This window comes from Haemaphysalis longicornis, unplaced genomic scaffold (assembly GCF_048455015.1).
Source record: "Haemaphysalis longicornis isolate Haplotype H1 unplaced genomic scaffold, Haemaphysalis longicornis Haplotype H1 scaffold_6, whole genome shotgun sequence".
NCBI classification, from domain to species: domain Eukaryota; kingdom Metazoa; phylum Arthropoda; class Arachnida; order Ixodida; family Ixodidae; genus Haemaphysalis; species Haemaphysalis longicornis.
In genome coordinates, this window is record NW_027526407.1 from 157,441,331 (window position 1) to 157,456,402 (window position 15,072).

Consider the following 15,072-nt stretch of genomic DNA (forward strand, 5'->3'; position numbering starts at 1 on the left):
GTTCAAAATATCCGCAGCATTGCCCTACTTGCGCCGCGCGGAGAAACATCCGGCTACGGTGTGATAACTTCTACGGTGCGGCAACTTCTGGTGCCGTTGTTAAGTTGTCACCGAGTATAGATTGATGATCGGGGCAACCGTCCCACGACCCCCCCTGTTGTGACCCCTGAGCCCCCTGGTCGCAGGCCCCTCCCCCCTCTGCTGCTGCTGCCTGCCTGGGGGACCAGGAGGATGGGGAGGAGGAGGAGGAGGAGGAGGACGAGGAGGAGCTCAAGGAGCAGCCTGCTCCTCTGGAGGAGCACCAGGAGCAGCCATTGGTGAGCAGCACGCTTCCTCCGTAGGTAACGGGGGAAGGGGGCACACTCTCTTGCTGGTTGCAGTGGTTCTCGCTTGTATACAATGTTGTATACAATATTGTAGATTGTATACAGTAGTGTGCTGTAAAGTTCTGAGAGAATTCACTCCTCGAAAACATCAGCTACCCCTCTTTAGGGGTGAAATATTTAATTTACTAACAGACCTCAAACATCACCAACTTCCTGAAATCGATGGCTGTAGTGCCGATGAGTGAACAAAATAAACGCGAATCATCTCTTCATGTGTTGATGCTGTTGCATATTTGTCCTTGCCGCACTTGACCCGAAAGTTCACTCATCTCGTATGCTGTCTTCGTATCTCCGGAGATTTGGTTGCCAGTGCGGCTAATTTTTTTGTAGTTTTTCACTCCTGACGTGAAAGGTTGCCCATCCCGTATTTTTCGCTTGATATCTCAGTACTTTGGGTGGGCGTTCTTTGACAGCTTTATGGTGTACTGGATACCGTATTTACACGCTTGTAAGTTGACTCAAATGAAGGTCCCCCCCCAAAAAAAGCGAGTGCAGAAAGTTCGATTTCGAACGCTGCTGTGAATGAGCGCCGAGGAAGCTCTTTGCGCTCAGGGCACTCATGAGAGATGGAATGATTCAGCACATTACAGAAGTGACATAAGCATGCAGCAATGTGGCCGCCTAGAAAATCGTATCACAAAGAGAAGATCTTCCATCAACTACCAACACGGTGGCTCTTCCATCAATGATCGATGCTCCCACAAGAACTGTACAGTTGTGGTGCACGCAGTAGAGGTTAAAAAAAAAGAAAAGCTTTTCTACAAGCATGTGGAATAACCATGCGCTGTGGGTTGAGCAGGAAACTTTGTTGCCAATCATAAGAACACATTCGCTGCGAGATGAAAACCTACGAAACAACATGGTGGCTGACAGAAGCGACCGCTCGCGATTTCCTTTGATTCACGAGTACGTTACTCGCATTCAAGAAGTGTTGTTTGTCTCTAATAAACAAAATGAGTATTACCGAATCCCTCGAATCAGTGCACGGCGCTGACGTAGGCACAATCGTATCACATTTAGTACACTTCCGAACGCACTGGTGGAAGGTTGGCCGCTCTAGGAAACGCCAACTTCCAAAGTTGGCATCACCTTTATTGACGCCACAATGTGTGCAATGGTAAACGCTACGCTTCGACCGGAACCATAGAAGCGAGGGTGTTACACTTTCCCAGCTTGTAGCACCCCTGATTTCTCTTGTCGTTACAAGTGGCACAAAGTTCGATTTCGATTCTCAGTCGACCGCCCAACATTGGATTGTCAGTCTTGAAAAGAAGGGCCGACCTACAATCGTGTAGATGGGGTACAATATCGTGCACGGTACAATACAGTGCTCAGTACAATGTGTACCATGGGCCCCAACTGTAAACAGCCGGTCCACTGTGGGAGGGCAAATTGACCAGTGCCCCCATATCTGTCTACAGGGGGCTGAAGTGGTATACTGAGTCATGCAGGGAAAAACTCTGAAAACACGAGTAAACAGCACCCAATTCAGTGACAAGTTCGCGCTGTTTTAATGTTGAACTGGGTTTGGCAAAGCTCAGTTCTTTGTCCCCCAGCTTCAGTAAGGCTGAGGTGCTCGCACAGCGTGGATTACGAGCTGGAGTTTCACAACTGCAGGTGTATGTCGAAGAACTCCGCAGTGCACACTGGCAGTGTGTTGTCCGTGGTCGCAGGGGGCCCAGTGTGGTCCCAGTGTGGTTCCAGTGTGGTCCCAGGGGGTGGTGCACAGGCAGGGCTGCCACCATAATGGTGCCCTGGCAGCCGAAGGGTTGGGCTGAACAGCCTGGTAGCAGGAACAGGCAAGGCAAATGCGATGTGTTAGAACACACTGTGTGGCTGGTTTCTGGCTTTGGTCTAGGTGCGGGGTTGGCAGAGTGTCCCCATAATGGAGAGCTTCCTGGTGACCGCACGCCTGGTCTTCCTGTGACAGCAAAATGCCACATCCGGGTGGATTCACCAAGCCTCGGAAAAGAAGGCTGTGCCCGCTTGGGACTCGGGCACATTTTCCCAGCATGCAGGGAGAGACGCTAAAGTACAATGGGGAACGGCAATTTTGCCTGTTATTGTTTTCAGTTGTTGCCACCTGCAATTAATCTGTCCCTGTATTGTTGGTTGTGTAGGTTGCACAGGCGTATAGCTAGTAACATCGGGTTATTGTTAAAATTTCAACCGTTTGTTCCATGTTCTTGTTTGTTGTTTTACTGTTATTACCATATGCATTTGGCATTGTAATATTTTTCTTCCTTGGAGTGTGTACTTATTTGCATCCCGTTCGAACCTCCTTTTTTTGTGTTTTAATATGCTAATACCAGACTTGTGTGCTTTGCATATGTAAAACCCCAGGTAATTCCCTCTCACAAGGGCCTTCAGGGGTAATGTGAGTGAATGAATTACTGTACAATTAATTATTTCATTGTTTCAAGCAGGAACAGCCTTCAGTTCTAAGGCAGCTTGCTCAGGTTGGTTGTGCCCTGTAGGCACAACCAAGCCGCCTTGTTTCAAAGCACCGTTCTTGAATTGGCTTTGGTATTCATAAATTCTGTTGAGCACCTGATTGTATAGTGAAAGCAATACCACCTTTTCTTTACCAATCAAAACCAATTTCTTTTTTATGCTATCCCTTGAGCCAAGCATGACTCTGGCTCCATTTGTCAACTCGCTCCACGAGCATTTATACCGCATGGCGCAGCAAACTTGTCGCTGGGAAAATGGCAACCAGTGGCAGAATGAAAGGGCTGGGATTCCTGACGAAATGCGGCACACACGTCGCCGTAGACTGAGCTTTTTTCATGACGCAAGTGAGCAAACGCTTGGCCTGAGACTCTGAAGGCAGCCTTGGTGAGTGGGAATGCAATGGTGGGGCTTCGCTTGAGCTGGCGATAAGGCGAGCGTTCGACTGTGGAGGCGTGTCAGGCGGGCGTGCCGAGGCTCTTGTTAGTACAGTCGAATCCCACTACAACGAAATTGACGGGACGTGCAAAAAATTTCGTTGAAGCGAAAATTCGTTGAGGCGAAATCTGCCCCAACACAGCACGGAAGGGCAAGAAAAATAGCACGGCATATTTCCGCGTCATTGGCAGCAAGAAAAAGGAGTGACGTGCAGTAACATCGTGTTTATGCAGATAACAAACATACCAATGGTTATCTGTTTTTTTACCAGCACACAAAGAGCGTGATACTGAGGAGTAGGGGAGAGGTGAAGAAATGCAGGCGCAAAGCGTATTACGGTACAACAAGGGGTTTACACCGAGCTGATTACTTGCAGATAGCTGCTACGCCGTTGGAAGCCCCCCTCTTGCTTGTGGCACAACCACCAGCGCCGTTATCTTATCTTCTGATTAGGCACTGCAGCTACTGACCTTGGCAGGCAAGCCGCGTGCGCTTGCATTTGTTTGCATTTATCGCGACCGCCTGCTCGCGACTAAGATAGGATGACACGGGTTCAAGACTAAACACGAAAACATTATTTTTGCTCTTGACTTTGAAGAATTGTAGCAGGAAAACTGCAAGGGCAGCTGCTTACAACACATACAAGACGGCGCTGCGCCAGCAGCCATGCCAGCAGCAGACCACATTCGTGCGATTTCAACTGGATACGGATTGGCTATAGCTCCGGCTTGGCGAACCTGGCTTGTGCCTCATTATCACCATCACACAATGGCGTCCACATATGAGTTTTTTTTTTTGTTTTGGGTGGCAGTGTGGGCGCACCGCGCATGTTTTCGGTGAAACTAAGCGTCCTGAACGTATAAAAAGTTACAGATAGCTGGCGCTATGCTTATTTTATTGTAAAATAATTGTTCAAATCCAGCCCAAATCATCGGAAATTTCATTGAAGCGAAAGCAAGCTAGACAAATGGTTCGTTGTGGCGAGGACTTTGTTGCATTGACTTTTATGGCTAGCTGACGGGGACTTGGAAATATTTTGTTGAAGCGGACTTCGTTGTAGCGGGATTAGACTGTATCTGTGGCGTATAGCAGTCGGGCTTATTATTCCAGCATGAATCTCTGTGGCTTGCTGGCGATCCTGCTGCCCTGGGGCATCCCTTGGGGGTGCTGCGCTGCTGATGTCGAACACTGGCCGCGTTTTGGCGTCTCTGTGCTGCAGGTGGTTCCCGAGGCCATGCTGGAAGGGGGCCCCGAGGACCCACCCGCTCTCAGCTGGTACGTGGCCTCCTCCGTGCATGGGCCACTCTGGCAGAACGGCCATCTGGTGCAGTCGGGGCATGCTGGGGATGGGCTCAAGTTGACTGGTGGTGCACCAGTAGACACCAGTAGCCAGGTTCGAAGATGCTGGGCTTATTCGCGTCGCTCTTTTAGAGGCCGAGGGCAGGATGGAGAGTTGGCCTGGCTGGAGTGCACCCAGGAAAAAGTGCTCAAGCAACGCTGGCACAGGAAGAAGTCCGCAAGACGTTACAAAAGCGTACCACTAGCATGCGCTGTCAAGAGTGCAGGGCTTCCCTTGCGGTTCAACACAGCTTCCCGGGTGCCTTGACGGCTCACTTCTCTCAGGCCATGGAATGAGGTGCTAGATGCGTGGGCATGGCCTTTGCTTGCACCAGGACCTCGCTGAGCCTAGGCGGACGTGAAGCACACTCTCGGCAGGCTCATGATGAGCGGCACTGGCAAGGGGAACACTGCTGCAGCATTGATGGACACATTCCAAGCTGGTTCGGGTCGTACCACCTGAACACGGCTGTGCACCTGTTTCGGGAACTGCTCGCGTCTCCAGCCTGCCTGACTGACTCCTGACCGAGGCGCATGGCATTTGGGAGTGTGGGAGGCAGTATCTTAGAGCCACAGCCATCTTGAAGCACATCTTTTTACACAAATGTGCAGGCGTGAGGGCAAGGAGGTCCACATCGTGAGCATTTTCCAACTCTTGCCCTATCCGTCTTTCCCTGTATTGCCAGCATGCAGCGAATCACCCTTAGCTGTAAGTCCGTTTGCTCCTCCGTCTGTCCCAGTTCTAGCACTATTCCTTTTCTTTCTTTTTTTTTTTTTTTTCTCTCTCCTACCATGAACCAGTAGGCCGGTTACACAGCTTGGCACTTCTGACTGAACTGTACTTGCAACATTGGACTGAAATACAGGGCCAACTGCACCTCCAGCCTGGCTCCAATAGTGGCACTCTCCTCAATTGCGTTTTCGAAAGTGCTGATTTCTGCTGAGCGGTTGTGGTGTGTGGGCTCGTAATTCAGCTGTCGTATTTTGCGTCTTGCAGTCTTTTGAGGCAGACTATACAGAAACGGGGTTTTCAAGAAGCCGGAATTTTGAGTGCACCTGGCCTTCAAGGCCGAAACAAATCTCGCTGGCAGTGGTAGTAAAACAACCTGCCTGGTGATGTTGAAAAGCTGGAGTTTGTGCCTTTTTAGAATGCTTGGTCCCAGATAGATGTCACAGGCGTAAATCTAGTTAACATTCGTTTGTTTCAGGAAGCTGCTTAGACATTCCCATTTGAACAGTCGTGGAGTGGGAGGGCCATGTTGGCCGGCAGTGCCTTTTCTTGTGCTTTAGGCGCTTTCTGTGCTGTTGCCGCAAGTGGTACCGTATCTTCGCGCGTATAACCTGCACCAGAAATGCGAAAATTTCAGTGGCAAAGTAGGGGTGCGGATAATACCCGGGGTCTTTTCCGTAGTGCAGCTTTGTGGCAATGCATGTTGTGCCGTGAAGATGACCTTGTGTGCAACAGTGAGGACTGCGGCTCAAGTGATAGCTCTAGCGAGAGCAGTGACACTGAGTGAATAGCGACTTTCGCCTTGCAGTCAGTCTATTCGGACCTGCTAAATATACGCTTTTGCTAGTATGGGATGTGTTGCGTGAGCAGCAGCTTTGGTGCAGCCTTTCCTGTGTCAAATGTGCGGCTGCAATACGTGAGGATTTTTTTTTTTTTTTCGCTTCCGGTGGGGGTGCAGATTATATGCGGGGGTGGGTTATACACGCGAAAATACGGCACATGTCCACCAACTTGTTTCCACACGGTTGTTGGGGGCGGCAGTCATTGCACCAGCACCACGATGACCCAGTGGCTGAACAGGAGGGTGACAGAGCACTACAGCTGTTTGCTGCCCTTGAGGGGGCGGCTACCGTAAGAACCCGCGTATAATACGGACCCGTGTATAATACGAGGTGTAATTCGGAGACATCAAAATCAGAAAAAAAATTTTCATCCTCATATAATGCGAGGTAAAGATCACAGAAAACATTTATTTGCACTGCAGTTACCGTTCAGTCATTGTCAGTTTTCGCCAGCACCGTCTCCCGACGTCCATTCAGTCATCGTCAGGTTCGCTGCCGCTGTCTCCTGAAGTTGCCTTGTTGGAAATGTTTTCCTACATAAAGTGGTCCTCAGTGCCATCAAGGGTGTTCGAGATGCTGCATTTCTTAAAAGAGCGACTAACGAGCTCCTTTGGGATGTTGGCCCATGCATCCGCGATCCAGCCACAAAGCACCGCCGGAGAAGCACGCGTCAGCCATCCGGTAGCTGTCACTTATGGGTCTCCTGACCTCATCCACTCTTGGTAGCAGGACCTGATATAGTCTTTGAAAGGCTTTTTGATGGAACTGTCTAACGGTTGCAGCTGGGATGTCATTCTTCCTGGAACGACAATGAGTTCGGTGCGGGGTTCGTGCAACAACTTCTCCACGGAATCAGCCAGGTGGCAGAGAAAGGCGTCCAACACAAGCACTGACGGGAACCCCCAACAGTGCTCCAGGCCACCGACACCACTCAGATTTTATCCAGTCAAGCACCAGTTGCTTTCTCCACCCGCGAATGCTGCCTTCGGTGACGTCGAACTGCCGACCTGCGGCACAGTTCCTGATGGTCTCAGCACATAAAATAACTTTTCTTTTAATTGCATTCAAATACTGCCTTTGCACACCCGACATCGTGATAGACTTGGGGTGAATGTGCCGATCCTTCGTGTGGTCAAAACAATCAAAATGGCGCCGGCTGAGAGAACTTAGAGAAACAGCAGCCAGCTAACGCCACCGCGAGATGGTGCACCCCCCGCTGAAACCGAAACCGAAAGTGCAAATTTTCGGCTGAAAACTTTGGGATCCACATATAATATGAGGCACAAGTTCTACATAGTAAAATTTTGAAAAAAGCCTCGTATTATACGCGGGTTTTTACGGTAATTGAGCCACTGCTGAGTGTAGTGACAGTGTGAGCAACCCCTGCTGACTGTGGGGCGCCAGCTGTTACTGCAGCAGCCGGCTGTTGATGCCCTTGCAGCGGCAGCCAGGCCGAGCCGTGTGCGGCAGTGGTGGACGGTGCGCAGGAGACCAGCGGCGAAGAGGAGGAGGAGTCGGGGGCCGCCACCGAGCAGAGGGACCACCCAGCGGTAAGTGGATGGTGGGAGTGGTGTCACTAGACAAGGTTTCAGACTATCGCCACTCCTTTTCTCCTATTGTTCCATGAAGCAGTGTGGTCAGTTTGCATCACGTGACATTTGTTTGCACTGCGACAGTTCACGGGCACCGCCATTTCGTTGTTTGTACGTTTTCAAGGTTCGCACAGGTCCTTAAAAACCTTGAAAACCCTTGAATGTGGAAGTGTAAATTTCAAGGCCTGGAAAGTCCTGGAATTTTTAAAGGGTCCTTGAAAACACTTGATTTTTCTGGAGATAACCAATGGCCCTGTCTTTTCACAAGAATTTAAAGCGTTTGTCGTGACTTTTAGGTGTTAAAAATGTAAAGAAACATTGTAACTATCAAGTTTCAGTGTATTGCATGAAATTACGAGTTGTGGATTCTCATTATTACGAGGCAGCATTGGGAGCAGCACTCAATAGAATTCATGTCACAATACAATCTCGTGAAAGCGGGCTTCTGTTCTCTATCTTGCATGTTCTATCTAGTCTGTGGACGGCCTTTCATTGCATGCTTGCTGTGCCTCATACGCTCCATCTGCGTTTGCTTTTACGTGCAAATGGTGGACGTGTACATAGTTCATCCTGCCTTGATCGAGGACGTTAGTACGCATCGGCCGCAGAGCTGGGGGTCAGGGGGGGGCCCGACCGTCGCCACTAAATAGGGTACTTCCTGTCTCCGACAGTTGGGGCCCAGTTATCGAACCCTATGGGTGAGCGGTAACCCGTGGCAGGGGCCGCATATTTGGCAATTGGCACTGTCTGATGCCCTCGCTGAGCAATCAGTCTTGGAAGAGAGTCAGACAAAAGGATTGGAGCAAAATTGCTTCCCTCGTTCCCACCCTTTTTCCCATAACCCATCCCGATGTCCAAGTTCCCGTTCCCAGCAACCCACCCTATCCGGCTTTTTCCTAGGGGGGACAAGAGGGCTCCCCCCGGGCTCGTCCCCCTGGCGGTGGGTCGCAAGAAAGTCTTTCCCGTTAATTTCTCTCCACCTTCGTGTGGACAAAATTCTCTTTGCCGGTTGGCCTGTTTTTGTACTGTTGCAATTGGGTATAACCAGTTGTACTTCGTGTGGTACCGGGGAGCTATTGAAAGCTCCATTTACTCGATGCCTTGCAGCAACAGTGGCTGAGTTAATTTCAGCTGATACTCTTGCTGACAAAGCAGGATATGCAGGCAACATTAACTAAGTTTTGAAATTTACCAGCCTGAGCAAAACACCAAGAAAAAAGAAAAACCTCTTTGTTTTCCGTTGAAGGCGCGATGTGTGAGCGCTTTCTTCTCGTGGAAGCAGATAAACGATGTAAGGCGGGAGCCCGGAGGAGAGCTCTCCTGCTGTTCACCTCTTGGGGGGAGGGCAAGGTGGACTACAGTGGCGCCCCCTGCTGCTGCTGCAGGTGAACGGAGGAGGCGGAGAGGCCAGCAGCCCACCAGCCGGGACGGACCAGTCGCAGAGGCCAGGTACCACATGGCGTCCACTCTGCCTGGAAGGCTTCCCAGGCTGCACAGTTTATGGGGCTGCTGGGTGCATGGTGTGCAACACCAATGCACTCGCACTCAGCTTCCTCGCACTCGGAGTGCACTGGTTGAAACTTGTTGAGCTGGATAGTTAATTTCTGCAGCGAGAAGGAATAGGGCTCTAAAAGGGCCAGGACGAGTGTAGACGCAAACGACACATAGAGTTTCACGCAATAATAACTGGAGGGGAAACTGGCGCTAGTGTAAATGCAAACCTCGAGACGGTGCTTACGCTTCGATGGGAGTGACGTGTAGTTGCGGAGCCGGATTGCGTAGGATAGAAACAACCTAAGGCCGCGCAAATTGTTTTTTTTTTTTTTCAACAAAATTTTTATTGCGCGGTTTGCTGTTTGCAAATGACATGGCAAACAAAAAGTTAGTAATCAAAAACAGGTTTTGTGCGAAATAAATCGGCGCGTTTGCGTAGAAAACAAACGCGGAGTCGAGGAGGTTTGCAAAGTACGTTTGCCACTTGCCGGCAATTACAGCGGGACGCGGACTTCTATGCAGAAGTTTGCAAAAGTTTCGACGCTTTAAAAAAAGAAACCGATTACTTTTTGGAGAAGTTATTCTAGCCTGAATTAGTTCAGGCTAGAATAGGCAGCGTTCCTATCAGCCGCCGGTAGTGCTGGTCTACAACACCGTAGGAGACGGCGTTTGCACGAGAGGTGTGACTGTTCCAAGCAATTCGCAACCGTCATCAGCTTCGAAAATACATTTCTCTGCCAAATGAGCAGTGCCACGACTCCTAATTCGCAGACATCTTCGCCGTACACAGCGCCGTCATTTGTGTTTTCATGCTGGCTGTGCCAGCAACGAATTGATAACCCATCCAATTCGCAACTCTGGTTGTAAAACATTCCACTCAGGGCAGTGTCAGTGCGCGCGCGGCATGCAGTTCAAGGAGAAACATATTTTTGATCGCTTCTTCCAGCACCCCGCGTAGGCAAATGCGTTCATGTAAATCCAAAACGAAAACGAAACTGCTTGCAATCCATAGCAACATCGACAAGCCATCGAGCGCCAATCCGAATCCAAAACTACCCATCAACCAGGTCAGTTTATTAAGCATATGCCAACGGGGATTTTTACTTTGAAAGCAATTACAAGTTCAAGCCGTGTCACATTGAAGCAAATAATTTTCCATTTCACAATTTCCGGTCCAAAAGTTGCAGGTTGCAGGTCCATCCCAGATGGCTCCAAGCTCTGCCAGCATAGAGGGCAGGGTGCGGAGTGTTTCGCAGAAGCAAGTTTCAGTCGCATCCGGATGAGCGGGACATTTGGTTGCTGTAGTTCAAGTGCTGTCTTGGGCTGTTGACAGCCGCGAGTACTGGTATTGCCGCAAAATGCGCGTCTGCCTTCCCAGTGGACCAAAAGTGGAGTCAAGTCAGTGGCCGGTTGATACTCACTTGATGGTATAGCCAGGGCGGCCTAGCTTCAGGGCGGGCTGGTAAGGCGGGTACAGGGGTGGAACTGCTGCGCCAATTGCACCATTGTGCGCCAATTTGCCCTGCTGCGCCAAGCTGCGCAGAAACGGCAATTTGCGCAATTATTGTCCATTGAGAGCATACAACACCAAATTTAGCCAAGTCTTGTCGTCGTCCAGCCAAGTCTTGTCGTCGTCCGGGCAACACTGAGCGCTGGCTACAAAATAGACGCAGCCGCATCCACGCCGCATCTATAGCCACGGCAGTTCGGTGCACTCGTGGCGTCATGGTGGAAGGAGAAAGTTAGGAGACGGCTCCACCGGAGAAACGTGAAGCCTATACAAAAAAAGCAAAATCGAAGTCGGCCCAGGCGTCACTGTACCACGTGACCCCACTGCGCTGCGGCGTATGGGCCGCCGCGCACTCTTCAATTTCGTCTGCTCGAAACTGCTCTGCGGCCCGTTGTCGCGAAGCCTGCTATAGACCGTTCCAACGAGGGCGCCGCCATCTTGCGTGCGCAGCGCCCTCTCGTAGCTGGCCGGTTTGCTGGCTCGGGCGTTTGCTCCGCGACGCATGGGTGCCTACGGCGGCTCGGTGAATTTTCCGCTGTAGCGCGTTGTACGTTCTTTTCCGTAATATACATTAAATGGGAAAGTTGTTGCATAGGACCAGTTTAAGCGATCTGGCTTAAATTGGCGGCTTTTAAGGCCGCGGTGGAGCTGAAATTCACTTCGAGGTAGCGTGGTCCACAGTGGGTAAACGTTGCAATGTCGAACACGTTTGCAGTACTTCACAATTTTTTTGTTTGCGTGTGTGAGCCCGGGATCACGTAAAGCGGGTATTCTGATCACTTTACTGCAAAGACTAATGTTTATTAAAATGATCTAACCGTGATACGATCGGCGCCCATGGGCAACAAACAGAAGCGCGTGTCGATGTCAGTGTAACAGACTTCTGGGTTCACATCCTTTCAGGGTTTAAGACAGGTAGTTTTGGGTGGACTTAGTAAATATTTGGCATATTACATAGTTTGTATTAAATATTATCGATATATCAACACTGCCGCCAACTATAAACAAAACCTCCTCTCTTTGGAATTTCAAGCTGCTCTTCAGCACAATTTAGCCGTGCAACTAATGTACAACATAAATAAAATGAACAGCACAGCTCCTGGAGAGCGTCCGCCGTTGGGCAACCAGACAAGCGTTCGCTTTTGCGTTGCTTTTATCTAGGTTTGTTGTTGCCGACAACGAGACATCACATTTGGGTTGTACACTGAACTCTTTGCTGGAGTGAGTGAGTGAACAATTTTATTTTGTCGGGGATGGGGGAAGAAGGGAGGTGGAATCCCCTTCAGTAGCCCCCTCCCCCCTTCCGCTCAGATTGGCTGGGGAAAGGGACAACCTAGGGAGGTAGTAGTCACTGTAAAAATCGCCAACTCCGGCCCACGTAATACTTGGAGCCGGGTATGCCGCAATGTGACCGGAGCAACGGTGGATGGAACTAATACCATCTGCGGCACAGGCAAGTTTCAGTGGCCCATTTTAGTTTGGAAAGAAGGTATAGAGAATTTTGTGCCACTACTCCAAGGTAGGACAGTAAGAGCTCAGAAGAACAAAATTGCCAAAACTTTTGTGTGCTTTAAAGTGTGCAACTCACAAGCTGCTAGTCTCGCTCGTTTATTAGCAACATTTAATTAAAAGAATGCGTAAATTAGTGGTAAACCCGCACGCGCGATGCCTACGAAGCGTAGTCAAGGCAAAGGAGCAGCCTCGCCGGGCCCGACGTGATCGCGCCCACTCCAGAGAGGAGGAAAGGCGGCCGCGCGCCGCGACCGCTGAGTACGAGAGTACGTTTCCCCCTCGCCCGATGGAACGGTCTATATGTTGGTTTTTTTTCCACGGCTTTTGTCTTTCGCACGTACGCGGCACTCCTGCCCGCACGCGGGCATGAGATCGCCGAGCAGACAAATGCCGGAAGGACGGGGAAAAGCTACCGCCAACCAAACACGCGAGATGCGCCGGAGTCAGAGACCGCCGCCGGCCCACCCGACCATGGAGGTCACGTGCTGGACCGACTGCGGCGGCTTGAGAAAGGGAAACGGCGGAGGGAGCGGCTTCAATGGAGCTGGGCTTGCGAAGGCTAGCTGCGTGACGTCACCCCATCTCCTAACTTTTCCTTCCTCCATGCGTGGCATCCTCCATGACTCGTGGTTTCCTCGTGGAGTTTATCGCAACGTTGTTATCGCCGCGGCTTTCCCGGAAGGCTTTCACCAGCATGAGTAAAAGTACTTTAAACAGTTATCTAGTGATATAACTTGAGGCATGGCCTCTGGAATTTGCAGCTGCTCGAAGTAACACGAACGACCCCTTCGCACATACTTCGCATCAGTAGTTTTTTCATTACTATTTTTCGCGAGTGCGCAGTTACTGTGGTGATTGAAGTCGTAATTTTTCGGGACCTGCACGAACCGAGAACCGCGACGACGTGAGCTTCCGCGCGAAGGGCTTTTCTGCGATACTGAGCGCATGCGCACGCTCCTCTAGAGTGTTGCGGCGGCCGCTATCACTTTCTTTTAAAACAGTTGCGTGCAGCGCGCCACACAGCCGCCGTACTCAGACGCGCGCCGACGAGGCCCGACTCGACCGCGAAAGCGGGCGTCTTGATGGGATGCCGTGCCCGCTTTCGCCTTCGTGTCTATTACGGAATGAGGCGTCGTGAAATCGCCATCTTCGTTCGCTGCCTACCTTTGCCTGCCTATGATGCCTGCCTTCTCGGTCGACGTGGCGGCGGCAGCTTGCTGCGAATACGGCATCATATTGTACGGCGCCCGTCTTTGTGTTGGGGAATATCGATGCGAGACGATGCGCGCTTGGCGAGCGCCGCTCGGGTAGGGCACATTCACAACGCCTGATTTCACGGTTGCGGTGACGGCAGCAGCGGGGCGGCGCACTGCACGCGATTGTTTTAGCTCGAAACTACTTTACCGAAAAATTAAAAAAGCAGCCACTGTTAGTAACATAGTGTTGATTATTATACAAATAAAGGCCAAAAAGTCGCTACATTTAAAGGAATTGGCAAAAAGCAGTTTTCAGTCCCGAGTAAAGTGTAATATCAAGGTGCCAGCTCCTATTTAATTTATTGCGCTCCTTCTAAATAATTCTGGCCAATTCTATTTTTCATGCAGTTTTTGGATTAGTTGCTCTTAAAAGTGCGCTCAGCCGCATTATTTAAGGCCGTCAGTGTGCTCCAAAAGTGCTCCGAAGTAGCCCCTAAATTGCTCCAAACCTGCTCCAAAATGGGATTTTCGCTGCTCCAAAGCTGCTCCAAAATAAGACTTTTGCTGCTCCCGTGCCTGCTCCAAAAAGCTAGACCCTGCTTCCACCCCTGCGGGTAGGGAATGGCCCACGTAGATAGGTAACGCCAATGTCTCAGCATCAAAACTAGCTTTGAGCTTTACGGGTGGAGTGGCATTGATGTACGAGCTCATCTGCAGTGTCAAGCTTCTGCCTGATGAGGTGGTATAAGTGCTGTTTGAGGGAGGCTGGTGATCGTACGCAATTGCGTCGAGTCGGTGCACTCCGCCTGGGTTATGTGCTGCAATTGGGCCTGGTCGAGGCTCAAGTATTGATCCCACCAAGCGACGAGCCATTTCAGCGCAGGACATCTGTGTGAACTCGGCAGTTAATCGGTGTGTGTAACTATTCTGAAGAGATAACGAGCTCGCTCACTTGTGTAGACACGCGCACACGCCAGCAGCAGTTGTGCAGTGATGATTCAGCCTCATCTCTGAAGCTTTGTGGAGTTTCACCTCCGTTCGTGGGTCGTTGTCCGAAAACTGAGGTCACTACTCTTAACCCCTAAAGTCACTTCACGCCAAACGTAAACGCGGAAAAAGGCTACAGCGAGTGCCACATGGTAGTTGGCATGTGCGGCCAGAAAACTAGCACGGCCTCTGCAGCTGTGCCATTGTGCAAGGCCAGGCAAGTTTGTACTGTCTGCGTGCACCTTGCAGGGGGAAAAAAGTTGGTTGGTTGACGAAAGGGGTCAACATCTGGTGAGGAAGCCAGGGAATGTGCAGCTAGGCGTTTCTATCAAGAGGGCGTAACTTGGAATGGCCTCTCAGGGTTGTTGGAAATCTAGGCTCATTCTAACTCACCCATTCGAGTGCACTCGCTCAGCCAGCACAAACGCTTCAGGCCTCGTGGCTCAGAACTCTTTCTGGTGCTGGGAGTGAGCAAATGTGCGAAACTTTCCCATATAACAAACAGACAACGCAATATACAAGTCAACTTGAAATTGAATGGCCCTACTGGAAAATTTGAATATTTTTTTTCAGTCAAGTATTCCAGAGTTTGAAAA

At 50.5% G+C, this 15,072-nt stretch overlaps 1 protein-coding gene across 1 annotated transcript in view; it reads left to right on the forward strand.

Moving 5' to 3' along the window:
* Nucleotides 1-15,072, forward strand: part of LOC144141226 (uncharacterized) — a 71,955-nt gene that overhangs the window by 26,818 nt on the left and 30,065 nt on the right. Inside the window, exons 5-8 of the mRNA XM_077672782.1 lie at nt 186-317; nt 4,495-4,550; nt 7,627-7,735; nt 9,163-9,226. Coding sequence (XP_077528908.1) covers nt 186-317; nt 4,495-4,550; nt 7,627-7,735; nt 9,163-9,226 — 361 coding nt within the window. The remainder of the gene's footprint in view (nt 1-185; nt 318-4,494; nt 4,551-7,626; nt 7,736-9,162; nt 9,227-15,072) is intronic.